At 40.4% G+C, this 22,465-nt stretch overlaps 1 protein-coding gene across 3 annotated transcripts in view; it reads left to right on the top strand.

The window, feature by feature from the left end:
- The window catches only part of xpnpep3 (X-prolyl aminopeptidase 3, mitochondrial), a 61,682-nt gene extending 46,424 nt beyond the window's left edge, over nt 1-15,258 (top strand). For 2 of the 3 annotated variants that reach the window (XM_034190162.1, XM_034190163.1), the window contains exons 8-11: nt 1,261-1,346; nt 3,215-3,398; nt 4,832-4,952; nt 9,317-10,190. In XM_034190162.1, the coding sequence (XP_034046053.1) occupies nt 1,261-1,346; nt 3,215-3,398; nt 4,832-4,952; nt 9,317-9,483 (558 nt within the window). In that variant the 3' untranslated portion in view covers nt 9,484-10,190. Of the gene's footprint in view, nt 1-1,260; nt 1,347-3,214; nt 3,399-4,831; nt 4,953-9,316; nt 10,191-13,997 lie in introns of those variants that run through there. The other variant, XR_004565590.1, reaches the window with a different exon arrangement.
- The last annotated feature ends 7,207 nt before the right edge of the window (nt 15,259-22,465 follow it).

Genomic DNA, 22,465 nt, shown 5'->3' with positions numbered 1-22,465 from the left:
AACAGAATCGCAAAAACAATAATTGAGGAGAGGAAGTCAAAAAACATTAATACAAAAGGTGGAACACAGTATGTGTGAGAGGCAGGGCCCTAACCACGAGCACCTGCCAAATGCGCGCAATACCGAATCACAGAGCCCCATCCGGACCAGGAACTAACAGATAAGAATAGAAAACAGTAATACAAGAAGATCAAAATGAACGAGAGGATCAAAGTGAGACAGGAAGTGAGGGAAATCATCTGATCACAGAGGGCGGAGCCCAACGAAAGAAGCACTGACACCTGCCATGCGCAGCTGCAACAGAGACGGACTACGCGTAGCCCAGGCAAACGACATTCATGCATGTATGCATTCTTACATGCACACACAAAGACTGGCACCTGCTGGGAGACTCAGACACATCCACACACACACTCACTCATGTACAAACGCCCACCCCTACCAGATCCACACTAACATTGGCATGGTGTTGCGTGTCCACACGCACCAGAACACCACATCCATCCACACTCGCACAAGATTAAGACACACGTTCACACAAAGCTCAGACACAGATGGGGAAACATGCACAGAGAAATAAAACAGGACGCTGGGCAGGAACCACATGAACAGAACCACTACAGAAACGAGGTGATAATCAGTGGATCGCAGCTGATGCTTTGAAATGGCAATGCTGACGCTTCAAAATGATGCATGCACAGTGAAGGCAGGGCGGACCGTTTTTTGGGGGGACCGTTCGGTCGGCGAAACCGCGCCTCAACTGATCCAGTATGGAAATTTGATTTGGCTTGGCAGAATTGATGCCCTTCCTGATGCAACCCAAGTAAGTTACCTAGGCTTGGGTCCAGTATTTAGAATGCACTGACTGTGCACCTCATTCAGCTGAGTTGGGAGAAGCTGAAATTAAAAAACAACAAAAAAACTCTCATTGGCTGTTGCCCTGTGATTGGCAGTTACTATAAAACTTCTGTCTTCATAATATTTAGTTCTGAACATGAACAATAACTCAAGCAAGAATCTTAAAAGTATATTGACAGGCGCTCATCGGACCGTGCATGTTGTGCTGTAAATTTGGTGTTTTTTATCTGTGATCTCAAAAACTACTCAGTGCAGGAAGAGCCTTGCTTAAAGTTCTCCAGTCTGAACAAGCGTGAGGTTTAATAAACACCATGCTGCAATTGTGAGAATTGTACACATTATGTAAATATTTCTTTACATGACTGATTTTATTTTGCTCCTTGTTGCTCTTCCCTCTTCCAGGATGGTGAATTGGTGCTGCTTGATGGTGGTTGTGAATATTTTGGTTATGTTAGTGACATCACTCGTACATGGCCAGTGAATGGAAAGTAAGTTGTATATGTACTTTACACAACCTGTCAAAGAACACAGGTTAGACCTGCAGCAATGCAACACAAAACAAACACTTCAGTTTGTTCTCATTGCTTTTGAGTCATAGATTGATAAAGTATTTGATATAACTTATTTTATTTGGATCATTTTATTATTGGCTTGTTGCACCCTTGCATGGTAACATTGCTTACATGTGTGTGTTTGTGTGTGAATAACATTTGTAATAATAATGATATAATGATAATAACCGATAATAAACTCCAACGTAGCGTGAGGAGTGAGGGGGTCCCTTTTCAGGGCCATCCAATCTCTGTACTCACAAACGAGAGCTGTGCTCAGCAGTAAATCAGACTCGTTTCCGGTGGGGGTTGGCCTCCGCCACGGCTGCGCCTTGTCACCAATCCTGTTTGTGATATTCATGGACAGGATATCAAGGCGTAGTCGGGGGGAGGAGGGTTTCCAGTTTGGTGGGCTCAGGGTCTCATCGCCGCTTTTTGCAGATGATGTGGTCCTGTTGGCTTCATTGGCCTGTGACCTCCAACATTCACTGGATTGGTTCACAGCTGAGTGTGAAGCAGCTGGGATGAGGATCAGCACCTCTAAATCTGAGGCCATGGTTCTCAGCAGGAAACCAATGGATTGCCTACTCTGGATAGGGAATGCGGTCTTGCCCCAAGTGAAGGAGTTCAAGTACCTCGGGGTGTAGTTCACGAGCAAGGGGACAATGGAACGTGAGATTGGCCGGAGAATCGGCGCAGCAGGGGCGGTATTGCATTCGCTCTACTGTACTGTTGTGACAAAAAAGGAGCTGAGTCAAAAGACAAAGCTCTCGATCAACTGGTCAATCTTCGTTCCTGTAGGTCATGAGGGTTGGGTCATGACCGAAAGAATGAGATTGCAGGAACAAGCGGCCGAAATGGGCTTCCTCAGGAGGGTGGCTGGTGTCTCCCTTAGAGATAGGGTGAGAAGTTCAGTCATCCGTGACGAGCTCAGAGTAGAGCCGCTGCTCCTTCGCATTGAATGGAGCCGGCTGAGGTGGTTCGGGCATCTAATAAAGATGCCTCCTGGGCGCCTCCCTAGGGAGGTGTTCTAGGCACGTCCATCTGGGAGGAGACCCCAGGGAAGACTCAGGACTAGGTGTACAGATTATACTGGCCTGGGAACACCTCTGGATCCCCCAGTCAGAGGTTGTTAATGTGGCCCGGAAAAGGGAAGTTTGCTGGAGCTGTGATGAGTGATAATGATAATAATAACGGAATTTTGATTTTGGCAAACTTGAAGGACTGGGTGAGAGTCAACCAAGGACAAAGTCATTTGATTTTGAGAAAAATTGATTAAGAGCCTTGGTCAAAATTTTTCCCATTTACTTACACACTCAGATCGATATGTAGATGTACAGTGATGCAATTCTTGTATTTTTGCCTCTGTGCACTGCCACAGTGAAATTGAAATGAAGCATTCAGCATGTGTTTAAAGTGTAGAGATTAAGCTTTCATCAACAGAGTTTAACAAAAAAGATCATATTAACCATTTAGGAACTGTGGCGATTTGTATACACAGCCCCTCCATTTTCAGAGCCCATAAGTAACTGGACAAACAGTGTGTGTATGTATGTATATATATATATATATATATATATATATATATATATATATATATATATATATCATGCAGATCATCATTTTTACAACCAGTTTGCTTTAGATAAGTGAAGGGAAAAAACGTGAACATTTTCAGTTCCGTTGAATATGTCTTGGTCTTCAGTTATGTCAGTCATTATGTCGTACAGGCAGTATGTTGTGAGAGGATAGGCAAGTGTGATTACAAAGTAACTGTTGTGTGTCTTTTTTTCCTCCCCTGTCAGATTCAGCCTTGCACAGGCTGAGGTGTATGAGGCGGTTCTAGAGGTCCAGCACTGCTGTTTATCTTTGTGCTCTCCAGGCATTAGTCTAGACCACATCTACAGCAACATGCTGGCACTTCTGGGACGACAGCTAAGGAGGCTGGGCATCGTCGGGGCCAGCACCAGTGATTCTGACACATTAAAGGTAATCATCACAAGGACTAGGGATGGGTATTGATAAGATTTTATCGATATCAATGCCATTATCGATTTTGCTTATCGATCCGATTCCTTATCGATTCCCTTATCGATACCTCTTGTGAATTTTGTAGTAAAAGTAGGCTTTACAGGTTTTTTGTGTATTTCATTGAGTCTTAAAGTAAATAAATATGAAATTGGTCACTGTATCCTTGATCTCTGGACATAAATAAAAATAAACAAAACGGTGTTTCACTTTGAAGTTATTAATTCTGACTAGATTCTATTGTTCTAACTTGACTCGGCAGAGAGCCGCGCAGCGTTTGGAGCTGTGTGAACAGAACGGAGGACGATTCTCGTTTCTTTCTCGCAACAAGACAGGAGTCCCAGTTAGTGACTTTAATCTGCACAAAAGTGACTCACAATTGACATATTCAGGGATGAAAGTGGTGAAAAAACAAAAAAAGCTGAAACCCAAAATTACCCCCCAACACCACCTGCACGAAAATGTTTGGAGGAAACAGAGTGGGAAAAATATGTATGAAGTACCAAAGAGTCATAGAGGACTGGGTTCCTGGCGAGAGTGAAGAGGCAGGACCAGGATGACATTGATGGTGAACAGATGAGTGAAATCAGCTCCGTGATGCAGCTGCCTGGAACGCAGGGAAGGGAGTGGGAGAGGAGAAAGCAAGGCAGCACGACAATATAAGTATTTTTGAAATACAGGTTTATTTTTATCCTCACCAGTAGTTTTGGTCAACAAACTTGTTAGTTCCTCTGGCCACTGTAAATAATGACATGAGCTAATTTCACTGTCTATGAAGCACAGTACGCTCATGTAATTGTAATAATGGAGGCGCACTATTCCTGCAGTGCTTCTTTTCAGAGAAATTAAATTTGCCGGCCAAACCAATGAGAAATGTAAATGTATTGAACTGGTTTGCCTTAAAACAAAAACTTGAAACTACAAGTAGTGTTGAGTGAAGCAGCTTAACACCTACAATGTGTGGAGCAGATTCACACTCATTTTTCATTTTGACACAGAATATTTTATATTATATCCATCCATCGTAAAGGAATGAACTTTTCTTATTATACTTCTCAGTACGATCGGAAATATGTAAAGTTTGTGCTGTTGTTTGTCAAATTCAAGTGATCTTGAATAAACAGGATTCATCATGTTCTGATTTTAAGTGATAGATTATTAGTTTGCACTGTTTTCTCTGGCCTGGTTACATGTACTTTGGAATTTGTCTTCACGTTTAAGGAATTAGTTGCCAACATGCTCCTGGATCCAGTTCTGTGTCATTTGTTAAGGTGTGTAGAAAGTGTTCTGAGGAGGATCACTCGGCACAGTAAGTGCTGCAGCTCCGTGGCTGCACTGAGACATTCATGCAACTGCTTGTTGGGATCGTAATTGTTTTTCTTTGTTTTTCACAGTTTGCACAGCGGTACTGCCCCCACCACGTTGGTCATTACCTGGGTTTGGATGTACATGACACGCCTGAACTATCCCGTGCACAGCCTCTACAGGCAGGGATGGTAATCACCATAGAACCAGGTATAGACAAATGGCTTTAAACATCCTGTTAAGCTTGTCTCTCATTGCCAATTTTTGGCACAAATTGACATCAGCATTCCAAATATGAGGTAACTGGGTCAGTTGGCCACAACAGCAACAGCAGTCTAAAGTTGTGTGTCACACAGTTATCACAGTATCACTGCCGATTGCAAGCAGCTTTGAACACAACACTGTGTGCACACAACGGCATTGTGTATATGCACTAATGCCTGTGGTTATAACATGTTACACAGCTGAAATGTATGAAACATCTGAAAAAAAAATGTGATCTTGTGAAGAGTGCGGCACACCTTTCATGGGATTATGGATGTATATTTCCAGATTAGATTTAAACTGGTCACCGAATGGTGAGTCTTTGAACTGAACACATGCCACAATCTGCAATTTATTTTAATTTTAGTTTACACTGTAGCCTGTCATCATCAAAATAACCGCGCTGCCCAATTCACATTTAAGCGGACATTATTTATTTCAAGGGACACTGCTGAAATAATAACAAAACCCTCTAAATAAAATAGATGCATGTTGTATGTGGTCCGATACCGGTATGCAACAAATACTCTATACAGCCTATGTGCAAACCTCCTGGGTGCTTTTGTCAGAGCAATGAGTAGACCTGTGCACCTTGTCAAGGTGCTGTGCATTTATTGGTGCTGTCTGTGGTCCTGCCGAGCTGCCATGCATTTTGCCGAGCTGTGCTAATCTGCGCCCATTGCTTGGGTGCACAGCCATTGCACACCACTGCAGAGGATCACCGCCTGCTCATGTCTGTGAAGTCGCTCTGCCCCAGAACAACAAACAACTTGCATTATACTCGTATCTTAATTTCAGCCTGTAATTTAAACTTTGCATCAAAGTGACTGCACAGCCAAATCCACAGTCAAGCAGAAATGATTTATATATCAAGATGCAATAATGTAATAAAAACCAATGCCATCTATAAAATTAAAGTAAAAGACTTATTACCCCCTAGCTATGCAAATTACAATCAGTTTATTCACTTTGGTGGATCACAATTGGGTCACAGCCTCAAAATACATTGGAACATGTTTGAAAATTTCACAATTGTTTGCAGTAGTGTGCACCGATTGCACACTATGACATGCCCTATTGGGTATCTGATTTATTTTTTTTTCAAGTCACTATAGTAACCAATCGGGTATCAGAAATCTGCAACAGGAGACCAGTTTATATACATAAATGTTTTTCATGATGCATAGGTGTAGCGTTACTAATATTTGGTTTGAGCATTTATTATTAAAAGATGTGAAATTTTAGCTACACTTTACCAGAAAACACATGGAAGGTTCAAGCTTAGGCTTAAGCCCCTTTCACATTGGCGTATTCGTCAGTTGTGGGCACAGTTCCGATAATCCCAATAATAGATCATTAGCGAGATAATGTTTTCATTACTGATTATCTTTTTAGATAACTTTTAAAACCATTATCGGACTAAATTATCTTCCAATAAATTTTTGTCTGATAACTTTAGACTGATAACGTAGTAAACAAAGCTGAACAGTGGCAAACATTTTAAAAATTTAAATCAGTTGTAGCACTACCTGTTAAAAGTTTCCTAACAGAGGTATAGTTCCACCCTCTGCAAACAGAAGAGAGCTGCTTCCAGGAGAAACCACTCTATCCTCTGCAGGCAAAGGAGAAGTGGTCACAAAAAAAAAAAAAATAATAATAATAATAATTTCCTTTAACACCAGACTGATAGTGGGCAATATCACCCAAGTCATCCAGAGGCATACATTTTTAACTTATGGTTCAAATTTTAACCAAACTAATTTTGGACAAGTTATTTAAAATTACTGTCATGTCTGAAGTTTTATAAAGTGAAAATTGTTGGGAAGGTGTCGTAACACGGACCCACAACAGGGGGCGCTAATGAACGGACAATGGATAAGGGAAGGAGTAACAATTTAATGTTGCACAAGAACACAACGTAATATAAACAAGGGTACTGCCAATCATACACAAGAGGACTGCGGGCAGGCTCGAAGATAGGAGACCTCGGATGAACGAAGAGCCGGGACCCACACCGCTTCTACCACCAACGGCCTGAAGAACACCGAAGCCGCCAAGCCCTGAGTCCCCAGGTGGTCTCTGTCCTCCGTTGTCGGCCCTGGTACTGCTGGCAGACAGAAACAGAAGGTGGTGAGTGTGAATCCTCACACCCAGCAACCTTGATTAATGATTCGTCTTGGAGGGAGAACCTCCACCTCCAATCATACACACGTGCAGCTCCGGTTTACCACTTATTGGTTTTGGGATGTGAGGCGAAGTCGTCGCAGTCACACCAAAACACCAAAAATTCCAGATAAGGAATATCACCAGGAAAAACAGCTGCAAAACAGATCAGATTATTATTCGCAATAATTACAGCAAGAGGTTTACCTTGATCGTAGGAGATTTCTCGGCGAGGAGGTGGAGGTCGTCGCCCGGCTTTATGGTGATGATGATGATGAGATGAATGAGTGACAGCTGGTGTTGAGGATGATTGACGGTTGTCACTCCCAGTGGTTCTGGCGCCCTCTTGTGCTTGAAGCCCGCACTCCAAGCAGGGCGCCATCCGGTGGTGGTGAGCCAGCAGTACCTCCTCTTCAGTGGCCCACACAACAAAAATATCAGATATGTTTTAGTTTTAAAGTAATGTGCTAATTTTTAAGGTTTTAGTGAGCACATGCTGTGCTCAGCAGTGCATTATGGGTAGCATAGGGTAATCTCAGTACGTTCACGACAGGACAAATGCATTTTAGACACTCTGTTCAGACTCCACGGACAACAGCATTAAACTCAAGTGCCTAAAACTCTTGTGAATATATTCTCTGGGTTTATAGACGTTGTTATTGTATTTGCGTTTGTTAAATTCCACGCATCTTAAATGTAGCAGACAGGGATTATCTGGAATTTTATTTTGGCAAGTTTTCAAGGCCTCTACTGCCATCTACTGGCCAGTAGTGTTCATGCCAGTTCATGGCGGTATTCGTCCTAAAGCTGAGCAGACACTGTATGATATTTTTAATCACTGTACTCGGTTTCAGTTCAAACTGTACAACAGAACCGCACGGTGTAAAAGTTCAGAGCGCCCGATTTATGTTCTCACACACATTGTACGTTCAAAAACCACACGTTGAACTCGTTTTTCCAGAAGCAAAACATAAGTTTTTTTTTCCCAAACTTAATTTACAAAAAATTGATGGGAGACATCAAAGTTTAAAAACAAAACATCAAAAAAAACATTACAAGACAGCTCTGCGGTGTTTGCACATGCACAGTGCGAGAGGTTGGATGCTTGTAGCTCTTCAGCAGCAGGATACCCTCACGAAGGCCGACCAGAATAATATCAAACAGGTTCGATTTTTATCTGACTATACGATCGGCGATCAGGAGGTGGTCGTGAGATGTTAAACGCAGCTTGTTACTCCATGTACACTACACGATGCAGGACGCGCGATTAACCTGAAACTCGGTCCAAAAAATTCTCGCACGAATGAAAAATCATCTGATAAAGGGCAACAACTCGCACAGTGTAAAGCCAACATTTATGTGTCAAGACAATATTGAGTGCACGTTTTACAACATCATAAAACGTGCGCACGGCACTAATAAAATGAGCGCACATTCTCTCCACATGCAAAACATTTTGCGATGACACTTCCAGGGCTCAGTAAAAATGTCTGTTTTTACAAATAAAAAATGGAATATTTTACAAAAGCACTTTTATCTGTAAACACCAACACACGACACACGTCACATTAACGTGTTGGCTTACATAATGAATGACTGAACCAATCAGTGTTTAGCAGAGGCACTTTTACCCAGAATCTTTTGTGTTCTGTCTGTGTTTGTTACAAAACCTCAGAATTAGTGCATTATTCAACATTAAAAGATATATGTTATATTTTAACTTTGTACAAATGACAGAATCGACATTAATGGAGTTATTCTATCAGTATTCACACCAAACCATAAGTCAGCATGACTTTATTTTCCAAGACCTCCGCCTGACTGGAGCGTTGTGATTGGTAGAGAGCTAGCTTTGTGGCTGATCTCATCTTGCTTCTGTGCTGGAAGCCGTGTAGTAAACAAGAGCTTCCAGCAGGGGGCAGGAAGTTCAAACATAGAAGTGTGGGCTCATTGTTTGGGTCTGTTGTCGCTTTTGATGCTTCCAAAAGCGATCGTGGTGTTAAAACTCAAATTCAGCTTGTTAGTAGCAAAGTATCAGATGTAACGGGCTGTAATTCTCTTGTGTGATGTGCAGAATTGCAGAAGTAAAAACTGCCCTTTACCCTCTCCATCTGTTTTATTCTCCTTATTCTTCAATTCTGTCACAGGGTTGTATGTCTGTACGGATGATGACCAGGCTTCAGAACGTTTCTGTGGTCTGGGTATCAGGATTGAGGATGACGTGTTGATCAGAGACACTGGAGGCCCTTTGATTCTGTCCTCTGACACACCAAAGTCCATCGCTGATGTAGAGCAAGCCTGTGCCCAGAGATAGGGCAGAGAGAGACAAGTGAGCGTATGAGTTGCAGCATCACTGTCCAACATTTTACTGTGGTTCTCATCCAACTGTGCAGTGATGTCTACAGCACATTTGTGATTCAGGTGTATGGAAGGTGGGAGACTTTTAAACTTAGTTTGAATTCGGGACACCCATCCTTTAGTAACATATTTTGGAAGGTTACAGATTTTACAGACACTTTTATCATCTGACAAAATGTTGAAAGACACCACCCCATGTGGTTTCCTGTTTTGAACCAAAAACATCCATGCTATGGTGATTCTTGAGATTCTCAAAACTAATAATAGACTCTTACCTGTTCACTCACTTCAATAATTTCTACAAAAGTGAAAGTCTTTTTGCTGCTTTCCACTTTTGTTGTCCATTATAGTCATCCTCTCAGATCCCCAGGTAATTCAGAACATTTTAGTCATTATTTCAAGGTGCGGTAAATGATTTTTCTCTACCACTAGATGTCACACTAGCTCCAATTTCAGCACCAAAACAAAGTTTCCCTTTCTTCCTCTGCATGAAGCGGAAGGAACGACAATTGGAGCCTTAACAAGTCTAACAGCTCTCTCTGTGGGGACAAGCCAAAGGTATGTGAATTCTATTCCAACCAAATTCTTAGTCAGATGTATTTTAGCCTCTGACTGTGGTTCTTGGAGTAATTTCTGGAAATTTTCTGTTGTCCGCTATCTTCATATAATTAAATAGCGATGATAAGAATACTGCCATCTGTCTCTTTATACAACCCCTGGCAAAAATTATGGAATCACCGGCCTCGGAGGATGTTCATTCAGTTGTTTAATTTTTGTAGAAAAAAAGCAGATCACGGACATGACACAAAACTAAAGTCATTTCAAATGGCAACTTTCTGGCTTTAAGAAACACTATAAGAAATCAAGAAAAAAAATTGTGGCAGTCAGCAGTGGTGGGCGCACTTCCGATAATCCGATAATTATCGAAGATAATGTTTTCAGTATCGGATTATCTTTTTAGATAGCTTAAAAAACCATTATCAGACCAATTATCTTCCGATTAATTTTTGTCCGGTTTTGTAACAGACACATAGTTATAACCTTTGCAAACAGAAGAGAACTGCTTGTATAAAAAGCATCTCAATCCTCTGCAAACAAAGGACAAACAGCCCCAAAGGGAAAAAGAAAAAAAACCACCATTTCCTTTAACACCATACCGATATGCTGGCAATATGACCTAAGTCATCCAGAGGCATACATTTTTAACTTATGGTTCAAATTTTAACCAAACTAATTTTGGACAAGTTATTTAAAATTACTGTCATATCTGAAGTTTCATAAAGTAAAAATATCAGATATATGTTTTAGTTTTAAAGTAATGTGCTAATTTTTAAGGTTTTGTGAGCACATGCTGTGCCTCGCAGTGCATTTTGGGTAGGATGATGTAATCTCAGTACATCACGACAGGACAAATGCATTTCAGACACTCTGTGCGTAAAACTCTCTTGAATATATTCTCTGCGTTTATAGATGTTGATTTTTTTAATTGCGTTTGTTAAATTCCACGCATTTTAAATGTGAGCAGACAGGGATTATCTAGAATTTGTTTTGAAAGCCTCTACTGCCATCTAGCATCTACTGACCCGTAGTGTTCATGGCAGTGTCTGGGAACCAGTAGATGGCAGTGTTCTATTTATTTTGACCCTGGTTATGTCAGATGATTGTCAAATCAACTTTTTTGCTTTGCAAATGGCTTTTTTTTACAAATGAAGTTTAAAAACAAAACAACTGCAAAATAATAATAATAATAATAATAACATTATTACAAGACAGCTCTGCAGTGTTTGCACAGGCACAGTGCGAACGGTTGGATGCTGCTTGTAGCTTTCAGCAGCAGGATAACCTCACGATGGCCGACCACAATGATATATCAAACAGGTTTGATTCTCATTCGACCATATGATCGGCGATCAGGAGGTGGTCCTCAGATGTTGACCGCAGCTTGATACTCCATGAACACTACACGATGCAGGACGCACGATTAACCTGAAACTTTGTCCAAACAATTCCTGCATGAAAAATCATCTCGCACACTGTAAAGCACGTTTTACAACATCAAATGAATGTTGTAAAGAGAGAATGTGGAGAGAATGTGCACAAACATGCGCACATTCTCTCCACATGCAAAAAATTTTGCGATGACACTTCCAGGGCTCCATAAAAATGCCTGTTTTTACAAATAAAAAATGGAATATTTTACAAAAGCACATTTAAACACCAACACACGACAGACGTCACATTAACGTGTTGGTTTACATAATGAATGACTGAACCAATCAGTGTTTATCAGAGGCACGTTTACCCAGAATCCTTTGTGATCTGTCTCTTTGTTACAAAACGTCAGAATTAGTGCATTATTCAACATTAAAAGATATATGTTATATTTTAACTTTGTACAAATGACAGAATTGACATTAATGGAGTTATTCTATCGGTATTAATGTTATTTATAAATCAACACCATAATTCAATATGACTTTATTTTTCAAGACCTCCGCATGACCAGAGCTTTGTCATTGATAGAGAGTTGGCTTTACGGCTGCTCTCAGGGTGCCTCTGTGTTGGGAAGGCTGTAATAAACAAGAGCTTCCTGCAGGGGCCGAATGTTGAAAGAAAAAAATGTGGTCTCATTGTTTGGGTCTTGGGGTGCCTCTGTGCTCGGAGCGCTGTAGTAAACAAGAGCTTCCAGCTGGGGCACACTGTTGAAAGAAAAAAGTGTGGTCTTATTGTTTGGGTCTGTTGTTATTTTTAATATTATTAGAAGCTATTAAATTTGTTTTACTAGTAGTTGTAAATGTGCCAGAGATAATATTGGAATTTATCTGTTATCAGTTATCTGTAACTTCCGATACATTTTTGGGTGGTTTATTGTTTTATCTTTATCAAAGATAACTTTTCAGTTATCTGATTATCTGTTATCGAAGTTAATTTTTGGTTATCTGTGCCCACCACTGGCAGTCTGTAACGGTTACTTTTTTAGACCAAGCAGAGGGAAAAAAATATGGACTCACTCAATTCTGAGGAATAAATTATGGAATCACCCTGTAAATTTTCATCCCCAAAACTAACACCTGCATCGAATCAGATCTGCTCGTTAGTCTGCATCTAAAAAGGAGTGATCACACCTTGGAGAGCTGTTGCACCAAGTGGACTGACATGGCTCATGGCTCCAACACGAGAGATGTTAATTGAAACAAAGGAGAGGATTATCAAACTCTTAAAAGAGGGTAAATCATCACTCAATGTTGCAAAAGATGTTGGTTATTCACAGTCAGCTGTGTCTAAACTCTGGACCAAATACAAACAACATGGGAAGGTTGTTAAAGGCAAACATACTGGTAGACCAAGGAAGACATCAAAGCGTCAAGACAGAAAACTTAAAGCAATATGTCTCAAAATCGAAAATGCACAACAAAACAAATGAGGAACGAATGGGAGGAAACTGGAGTCAACATCTGTGACCAAACTGTAACAAACTGCCTAAAGGAAATGGGATTTACATACAGAAAAGCTAAACGAAAGCCATCATTAACACCTAAACAGAAAAAAAACAAGGTTACAATGGGCTAAGGAAAAGCAATTGTGGACTGTGGATGACTGGATGAAAGTCATATTCAGTGATGAATCTCGAATCTGCATTGGGCAAGGTGATGATGCTGGAACTTTTGTTTGGTGCCATTCCAGTGAGATTTATAAAGATGACTGCCTGAAGAGAACATGTAAATTTCCACAGTCATTGATGATATGGGGCTGCATGTCAGGTAAAGGCACTGGGGAGATGGCTGTCATTACATCATCAATAAATGCACAAGTTTACGTTGATATTTTGGACACTTATCCCATCAATTGAAGGATGTTTGGGGATGATGAAATCATTTCTCAAGATGATAATGCATCTTGCCATAGAGCAAAAACTGTGAAAACATTCCTTGCAAAAAGACACATAGGGTCAATGTCATGGCCTGCAAATAGTCCGGATCTTAATCCAATTGAAAATCTTTGGTGGAAGTTGAAGAAAATGGTCCATGACAAGGCTCCAACCTGCAAAGCTGATCTGGCAACAGCAATCAGAGAAAGTTGGAGCCAGATTGATGAAGAGTACTGTTTGTCACTCATTAAGTCCATGCCTCAGAGACTGCAAGCTGTTATAAAAGCCAGAGGTGGTGCAACAAAATACTAGTGATGTGTTGGAGCGTTCTTTTGTTTTCATGATTCCATAATTTTTTTCCTCAGAATTGAGTGATTCCATATTTTTTTTTTCCCTCTGCTTGGTGTAAAAAAGTAACTGTTACTGACTGCCACAATTTTTTTCCTGATTTCTTATAGTGTTTCTTAAAGCCAGAAAGTTGCCATTTGAAATGACTTTAGTTTTGTGTCATGTCTGTGATCTGCTTTTTTTCTACAAAATTAAACAACTGAATGAACATCCTCCGAGGCCGGTGATTCCATAATTTTTGCCAGGGGTTGTAGGTGTGAGAGGAAGTAATGGTTTCACAGGGTGGTACTTGCATGCACATCCCGAAATCACATGCACTACGTGTGTACTTGCGGCTAGACCAAAAATGTGAACAGGACAGAACAGCTCAGAGCATAGGGCTTCATTCTCTGCATGGAAATCCAACACACGACTAAATCTTTTCATAGAATATAGTTGGTGGTTACTATATTAATGTGGAAAATGTCATTTAAAGCACCTTTAAAGCTACAGTGTGTTGCATTTAATATTGTCTAGTGGTGAAAGTGCATATTGGTTTATGCTGACACCGGTCATGTTTTTGTTTCCTTTCGTGTTTTTGCTTCTTTGGCTACGGGGTTCAATGCTCCCTTGTCTTGTCTTGTGATACAAATGATCATCTACTTCACAAAAAAGAGGTTCACACATATTGTGACATGCACGAGCAGTCATTAGACAGTGTATAGCAGCAACCACTGATTCCTCCCATTTTCTTCAATCTTCTGCAAAATGTGAAAGTCAGAGTTAGTATAGCCCTTTTGGGCTGTATAAACATGGTGGTACAACATGGGGACCTCCATGAGGGGACCCGCTCCCACGTAGTTATGAAGGGGTCATTTTGAGCTTATGAAAACACCTTGATTGGTTGTTATAGATAATAATTACACAATAATGAAAAGATGGTTATGAATATTCCACACCCTCATTCCGACACACTGTGAATTCTAATCCCTTCATACCCACTTTGTCTTTCACACTCTCTTTGAAACATCACTCTGATTATACTTTTGAAAACACCTTCTTTCTCACTTCATGCAGCAGTCTGACTTCTGCCGGAGATGCAGAACAAATGTTGGGTGCACGATCATTGTGCTGACGTAACCAGAGGTATTAAAATCCACTGGCCTCTTACGCACACACAACTGAATCCATGAAGTGTTGAATGAAGAGAACTGTGTCCAAAACACATCTACTCTTGATCAACCTTGGATGGAAATAAATGTATTGAAATATTTTGAAACTACACTAAAATGTTTGTGTTTTATGTGGTGGAAATTCATTGAGGGGAAAAATGTGAGCACAAGCTAAATAGACATCAACAGATCATTTGTTGTTATTTGTGTAAAGTCTATTTTATCTTTAATGATTAATAAACTTTGTTGGATTGAACCGGTTTACAGTATGTACGAATGATGTGAAGTGAAAAATTATGAAAGCAACTTGAATTTTACAGTAAATATCACAAATATAATGGCAAATAAATTATTTCACACATAGTGCTAATAGTTTGTCACTGTTACCCTGCAAAGCTGCGGTTCCCCACCCCCAACGCCCTTCATTTCAATAAATTGTATTTTTCAAAATTATCACAGTTGAGTTTTACCAACTGCCTTTTTACTGCCTTTGGTCTAAATTGCATTTGGCATTTGTTTGAACCTTAGAATTGCATAATGTCATTTTTAGGATGTTCTTGCATTTTATAATTACTTATAGTATATATTGCTGGTGATATTGTTACTGTAGATCTTCACAGGGACTATTTACCATACCCAACATCCACTGTAAACAAACGGGCCGAGCTAACTTCCTAGACAGGTTTGATTTAAACCCTTACAGTAGAAAAAATAAATACACCTCACTGGACATGTTTCTGAAAATGTTGTGCCACTAAGGTTCAGGTCAGGCCTGGAAACATGCACTGGTGCCATGCGTCACATCCACCACACCACGGGACCAACCTGGGTCTTCGATGTCATCCACTCAGGCAGACAACCGGTTTATCCCCACCTCTTGAAAGTAACTATCTATCTGCCGCAGCCAGGTGAAAAATAAGCGTCTTCTTGGCCATCCAAGTCTCACAAACAGACCGTATGGCTGAAAGAACCAGGGCCCTAAACACTGGGACCTTAATTCTCCAGCAAAGATATTGACATCACAAAACACTTATGTCCAGTGACCTCATGACTCTTCTCTTTGTGATTGCTGGTGCGTTTGTACCAACATTTACAAATTTGGTTGCGAGCATAGTTTTGTTGCTGTTTTGAGCACATTGTAGATTTTTAACTGCTGGTATGGCTGCCCTGTTCACTTTCACACACTCAATGTGGGGAAAAAAAAACTTTTAGTGAACGTGTCACTTATCAAATATGAATACAGACCTTGAGGCTTGACTGCTAACAATATTTTGACAAGGTTGTAAAAATGGACTCACCCTATAAATGTGTAACTTTAATATGTTTGTGTGTGTGTGTGTTCTCCCTTGCTGAACATATCAGACTAGTTCCCAGAGAAAGGAGCTACATTTATTTCATATGATGATCCCTGGAACTAATACCTGATTTGTATATATCCAAGTCATATACATTTTCAAAGTATCAGGGAGTTTTTGGGTGGTGTGTGTGTGTGTGTGGTGAATGTACTTTTTGTTGAACTAGCGTTTACAAGAAAGGACAAAACACAGTTGATAAGGTGGTACTACTGTACGAGTATTTGCTACATCACTCCTTTTCATTTTTACCAGTGAATCAGTTATTCTTGAAGTGGGAAAATTGCAATTAAACCAAAGAACAAAATGAATGACAATGAAGTGCAGCACTGCTGAGCTTTTATTATTGCTGGTGATATCTCTGTCACTTTCTGAAGCTGACATTCCCTCACAATGCAAGCGATACTCCTCATGCGAGTCTCCCTATGTAACCTTTCGTTTAATGCAAAGTAGTTGTAGTGGTACCCAAGGATCCTCCAAATACAACTAGTACCAAGAACATCCAGTCGCTGCCTTAGGTTAGCATCCCAGTCTCATAACAATAAGATTTGGATGTTTGTTCTTCTACAGAGGCATCGTCACACACCTCTGTCCTGTGATGTCATGATTTCTCTTCCCAGATATCTCTTAATCTTGACCTGTAAGATCAAAAAAGGTCTGGAGAGAGCTTATTCTAGTCATGAGGTCACTGGACAGGTGTTTAGCGATGTAGGAGAAAGAAGGTTCACCATCATGTTCAAGGTCCAAGTTCATGTGTGTATGTATATACATAAATAAATAAAATATTGGAATTCCTAAACGCTTAAAGCTAGACGTCTCCACTACAAGTACATCTAGATTTTATTATTTTACACTCCATTGTGTTGGTGTGTACAGGTAAAAAAAAAAAAAAAAAAAAGCATCACTGTCTTAACTACCTAAGGATCTGACAGTTTTTAAATAGGTGTGCACACTTTCTACTATTTAAATATAGGCCTTGCTATGGATACGGTACCATATGCAAACCATGAATTGGCATTAGTACGGCACTCATTGTTCTTTAAACTACCCAGTGTCATGGTTCATGCACAACCCTATCTCTAACCTTAAATTTTCATCTTGAAATTCATCAGTTGCCTCCTGTACAGCTTCAACACCATGATGTCCCTCTTTATCTCATGATAATCTGACATCACCAAGCAGTTAGTGTGCTTGTTTACAGACCAGCCCTGCACATTCTTCATGTAATGTGGAGTTGCATCGGGAAGGGCATCCGGCATAAAACTTGTGCCAAATCAGCATGCAGATCACGACCAGAAATGAAAAAGGGAGAAGCCGAAAGAGAAGCCGAAAGAATCATGGCATTTTAAGAGGAAGGATCCATTGTATATAGGGAGAAGGATGGTGAGGATGAAGCCACGAGGCAAGAGAAGAGGGAGGCCATGCAGGGAAGACATGCAGATGGTTGATGAGGCAGAGGACAGGGTGAGATGGACACAGATGACCTGCTATGGTGAACCTTAGCAGGGGCAGCCAAAAGAAGTAGCACATGACTTTGTTATTGGATGATTATGAATAGCTTTATGAAAAAGGAATATGGTACCATGTATAAATAGCCACTTCATTAAATATAACAACGTTTACTTCAACTGGATTTATTGTAGGTCCTCAAGAAGTCCAGTTGATGTAAATGTCTAAATATCTCCTGCCTAGATGACTTAGAAGTTCTGGTATATTCTCAAGGTTGGTGCTATGTCACTTCGACAAAGTGGCCAATCCGAAGGCAAGAATTTGTGCTTGCATGACTGGCCGCTTGGTGAAAACACACTCTGTCTGTATGCTGTTATATTGAAATCAGTCTTTTTTTTTTTTTTTTTTTTGTCTCTAACTTGCTTCTAAAGGCCAGCTGACAGCTATTATTGCCTGGATCAATGAAATGTATATACCAAGCTGACCTGAAATCAACCGTTGTACATTAAATTGATTTTATTGATGAGTCTGACTCCTTTGAAAAGTTACCAAATTACATGTATTTGTACTGAGTTCTGCAATGTTTTCACAGACAAAACCTGCCCCTCGAGGTTAAATACCCAGATGACCGACCTTGAGAATACTATTTACACAACTGAGCAACAGCTTGTTACTATGACTGTTTCTAAATCATACATGCATTTTCTGCTACTATTGATGCAGGGGTGGTGGCCAAGTGGTTAATGCAGTTGGTTTCAGTTCAGAAGGTTCCGGGTTCAAATCCCACTCCTGCCACACTTCTCCATGTGATGTGGAGCTGCGTCAGGAAGGGCATCCAGCGTAAAACCTGTGCCAATTCAACATGCAGATCCACCTTGGATTTGCCGTGGCGACCCCGAGTGCAAACAAGGGAGCAGCCGAAGGGACTTACTAGGCCATTGCTATTGATTCAGTACAGTATGCAAACCCCAAACTGCTGTTAAACTGCCCAATATTACTGTTCATGCACAGTCCCAACTCTAAACTGATCTTAAACTTCATCAATTGTCTCCTGTACAGTTTTGATGCTATGATATTCCTCTCTCAGTGATTTGTTATTGGATGCTGTATAGCCATGTGAGAAATGAATAGGGTACCATATCCACTTGGTTAAATATACCTAATTACTATATGGCTACGATTCTACACGTGCTCTGATTGGCTGATTTGTGGTCTGATATTTTCCCATATCCAGACTGTTTACCATGACAGTCAGTCCGTAATGCGTATTTCCATTACAAACCAGGAAGCTACAAACACGATTAGACAAATGAAATCAGACATGAACGTACACCATAAATATCTAAACAGCATCTGAAAAAACGCACAGATTGAAAGATTTCCAGCTAACGACCGGACCATCTGTTAGCACGTTCTTCATAGAGGTGATACGATATATATATATATATATATATATATATATACATATATATATATATATATATATATATATATACATATATATATATATATATATATATATATACACAAAACCCCTGGCAAAAATTATGGAATCACCGGCCTCGGAGGATGTTCATTCATAAAAAAAAAATTGATTGATTGATTGATTGATTCAGTTGTTTAATTTTGTAGAAAAAAAGCAGATCACAGACATGACACAAAACTAAAGTCATTTCAAATGGCAACTTTCTGGCTTTAAGAAACACTATAAGAAATCAAGAAAAAAAGATTGTGGCAGTCAGTAATGGTTACTTTTTTAGACCAAGCAGAGGAAAAAAATATGGAATCACTCAATTCTGAAGAAAAAATTATGGAATCACCCTGTAAATTTTCATCCCCAAAACTAACACCTGCATCATATCAGATCTACTCGTTAGTCTGCATCTAAAAGGAGTGAACACACCTTGGAGAGCTGTTGCACCAAGTGGACTGACATGAATCATGGCTCCAACACGAGAGATGTCAATTGAAACAAAGGAGAGGATTATCAAACTCTTAAAAGAGAGTAAATCATCACGCAATGTTGCAAAAGATGTTGGTTGTTGTTGTTCACAGTCAGCTGTGTCTAAACTCTGGACCAAATACAAACAACATGGGAAGGTTGTTAAAGGAAAACATACTGGTAGACCAAGGAAGACATCAAAGCGTCAAGACAGAAAACTTAAAGCAATATGTCTCAAAAATCGAAAAATGTACAACAAAACAAATGAGGAACGAATGGGAGGAAACTGGAGTCAACGTCTGGGACCGAACTGTAAGAAACCGCCTAAAGGAAATGGGATTTACATACAGAAAAGCTAAACGAAAGCCATCATTAACACCTAAACAGAAAAAAACAAGGTTACAATGGGCTAAGGAAAAGCAATTGTGGACTGTGGATGACTGGATGAAAGTCATATTCAGTGATGAATCTCGAATCTGCATTGGGCAAGGTGATGATGCTGGAACTTTTGTTTGGTGCCTTTCCAATGAGATTTATAAAGATGACTGCCTGAAGAGAACATGTAAATTTCCACAGTCATTGATGATATGGGGCTGCATGTCAGGTAAAGGCACTGGGGAGATGGCTGTCATTACATCATCAATAAATGCACAAGTTTATGTTGATATTTTGGACAATTGAAAGGATGTTTGGGGATGATGAAATCATTTTTCAAGATGATAATGCATCTTGCCATAGAGCAAAAACTGCAAAAACATTCCTTGCAAAAAGACACATAGGGTCAATGTCAATGAGCAGATCTGATTTGATGCAGGTGTTAATTTGGGGGATGAAAATTTACAGGGTGATTCCATAATTTTTTCCTCAGAATTGAGTGATTCCGTATTTTTTTCCTCTGCTTGGTCTAAAAAAGTAACTGTTACTGACTGCCACAATCTTTTTTTCTTGATTTCTTATAGTGTTTCTTAAAGCCAGAAATTTGCCATTTGAAATGACTTTAGTTTTGTGTCATGTCTGTGATCTGCTTTTTTTCTACAAAATTAAACAACTGAATGAACATCCTCTGAGGCCGGTGATTCCATAATTTTTGCCAGGGGTTGTATATATATATATATATATATATATATATATATATATATATATATATATATAATAAAATTATAATCCTGTTAATAATCCTTTATTATTATATGGCTCCTTCATGTTGAAAGGAGCCAGCTGAGGTGGTTCGGGCATTTGGTAAGGATGCCGCCTGGGTACCTCCCTAGGGAGGTGTTCCAGGCACGTCCATCTGGGAGAAGACCCCGGGGAAGACCCAGGAGTAGGAGAGATTATATCTCCACACTGGTCTGGGAACGCCTCGGGATCCCCCAGTCAGAGGTGGTCAATGTGGCACGGGAAAGGAAAGTCTGGGGTCCCCTGCTGGAGCGGTTGCCCCCGCAACCCAAAAATGGAAAAGCGGTTGAAGATGAGTGAGAATTATATGGCTATGACGCTACACGCGATCTGAATGGCTGATTTCAGGTCTGATATTTTTCCATATGTGACCATTACCATGACAATCGGTCCGGATCGCATCACATTCATTACAAACCAGAAAGCTAAAAACACAAAAAAAACAAAGTCGGACATGAACATACTCCATAAATATCTACAGCATCGGAAAAAACAAAGATTGAAAGCTTACCAGCTAACCTGACTGTCTTTTAAGGAAGTTCTAAGAGATGAAGACGCAAACAGATCTGACTATGAGTCCAAAACCATCAGCAGATTTCATGTTCGGGCGATACCGTAAGTTTGCATATATATGTATACAGCCATATAATTAACAAATTATTAACCTTGCTTGCTCTCTGGGAATATCAGACTGAGATTTTGACAGTACAGGCAGAGCATTAGCGAAGTCTATGCAAACAACACCTCGGTCGAATATTTTCCAGTAAGACCTTGCTTTTGGTTAATAATCCTTTAACAACATCAGCTGGATTTACTGTAGGTCTTCAAGAAGTCTAGTTGATGTAAACTTCTAGATATGATCTCCTACCTGGATGACAACTCACTAGACAACTACTTCTGGACCCGACTGTAATAATTAAACTTATTTTGCCACTTTTGGGGCTCAAATTTGTGGGTCTCCGTAGGCATTAAAGTATAACGTGGGGAAAAAAAGAAAATAATTATTTTCTTTCCTAGCGGGGGAAACTCCACTGTTGCCAAAAGACAAAGGTGACCAGCGGCCGACAGAATCGGTCTTCCGATTCCCGAACACCCGACGAGAAGCCAAACCTCAAATCTCCTTCCCCACATCCACCCCCCCACCCCACCCCACCCCTTCACGCCTAATGTTGCCGTACCTCCAACCCTCCCCCCCGTATCAGAGGAGTGGAAACAACAAGCCGCCATTTTGTTTGTGCGGACAGACCGTCAGAAACAGGAGGAGATAACCGAGAGAAGGAGCGACTCCGGCAGCCGCTCCGGGAACCGCCGGGGGGAAACGAGCAGCCAAAATCCTGTCCGTCATATCAGGAGCGACAAAGCAAAACCAGAACCATTAGACGGCAGTAGAGGGAGAGGAAAACCAGTCGGTAATAAATACATGTATGCATGAGAAGGAAATACTCCGGGGGAAAAAAAAAATCCAAGGAAGGGGGTGTTTTACGGAGAGGCGGAAGAACGTTATCACAACGAAGGGAAAGCGGCGAAAAGGAGAGAAAACATGAGGAGAAATCATTATGTCGTCGTGGAGGAAGGAAAGAGCCCGCATAGACTATTACATAAATAAATTGCTACCGGGCAGAAGGGAGAGGTGGAAAGAAAGACGGGTTTAA

This window comes from Thalassophryne amazonica, chromosome 16, assembly GCF_902500255.1.
Source record: "Thalassophryne amazonica chromosome 16, fThaAma1.1, whole genome shotgun sequence".
NCBI lineage: Eukaryota > Metazoa > Chordata > Actinopteri > Batrachoidiformes > Batrachoididae > Thalassophryne > Thalassophryne amazonica.
This window is presented reverse-complemented; position numbering and strand designations above follow the sequence as displayed.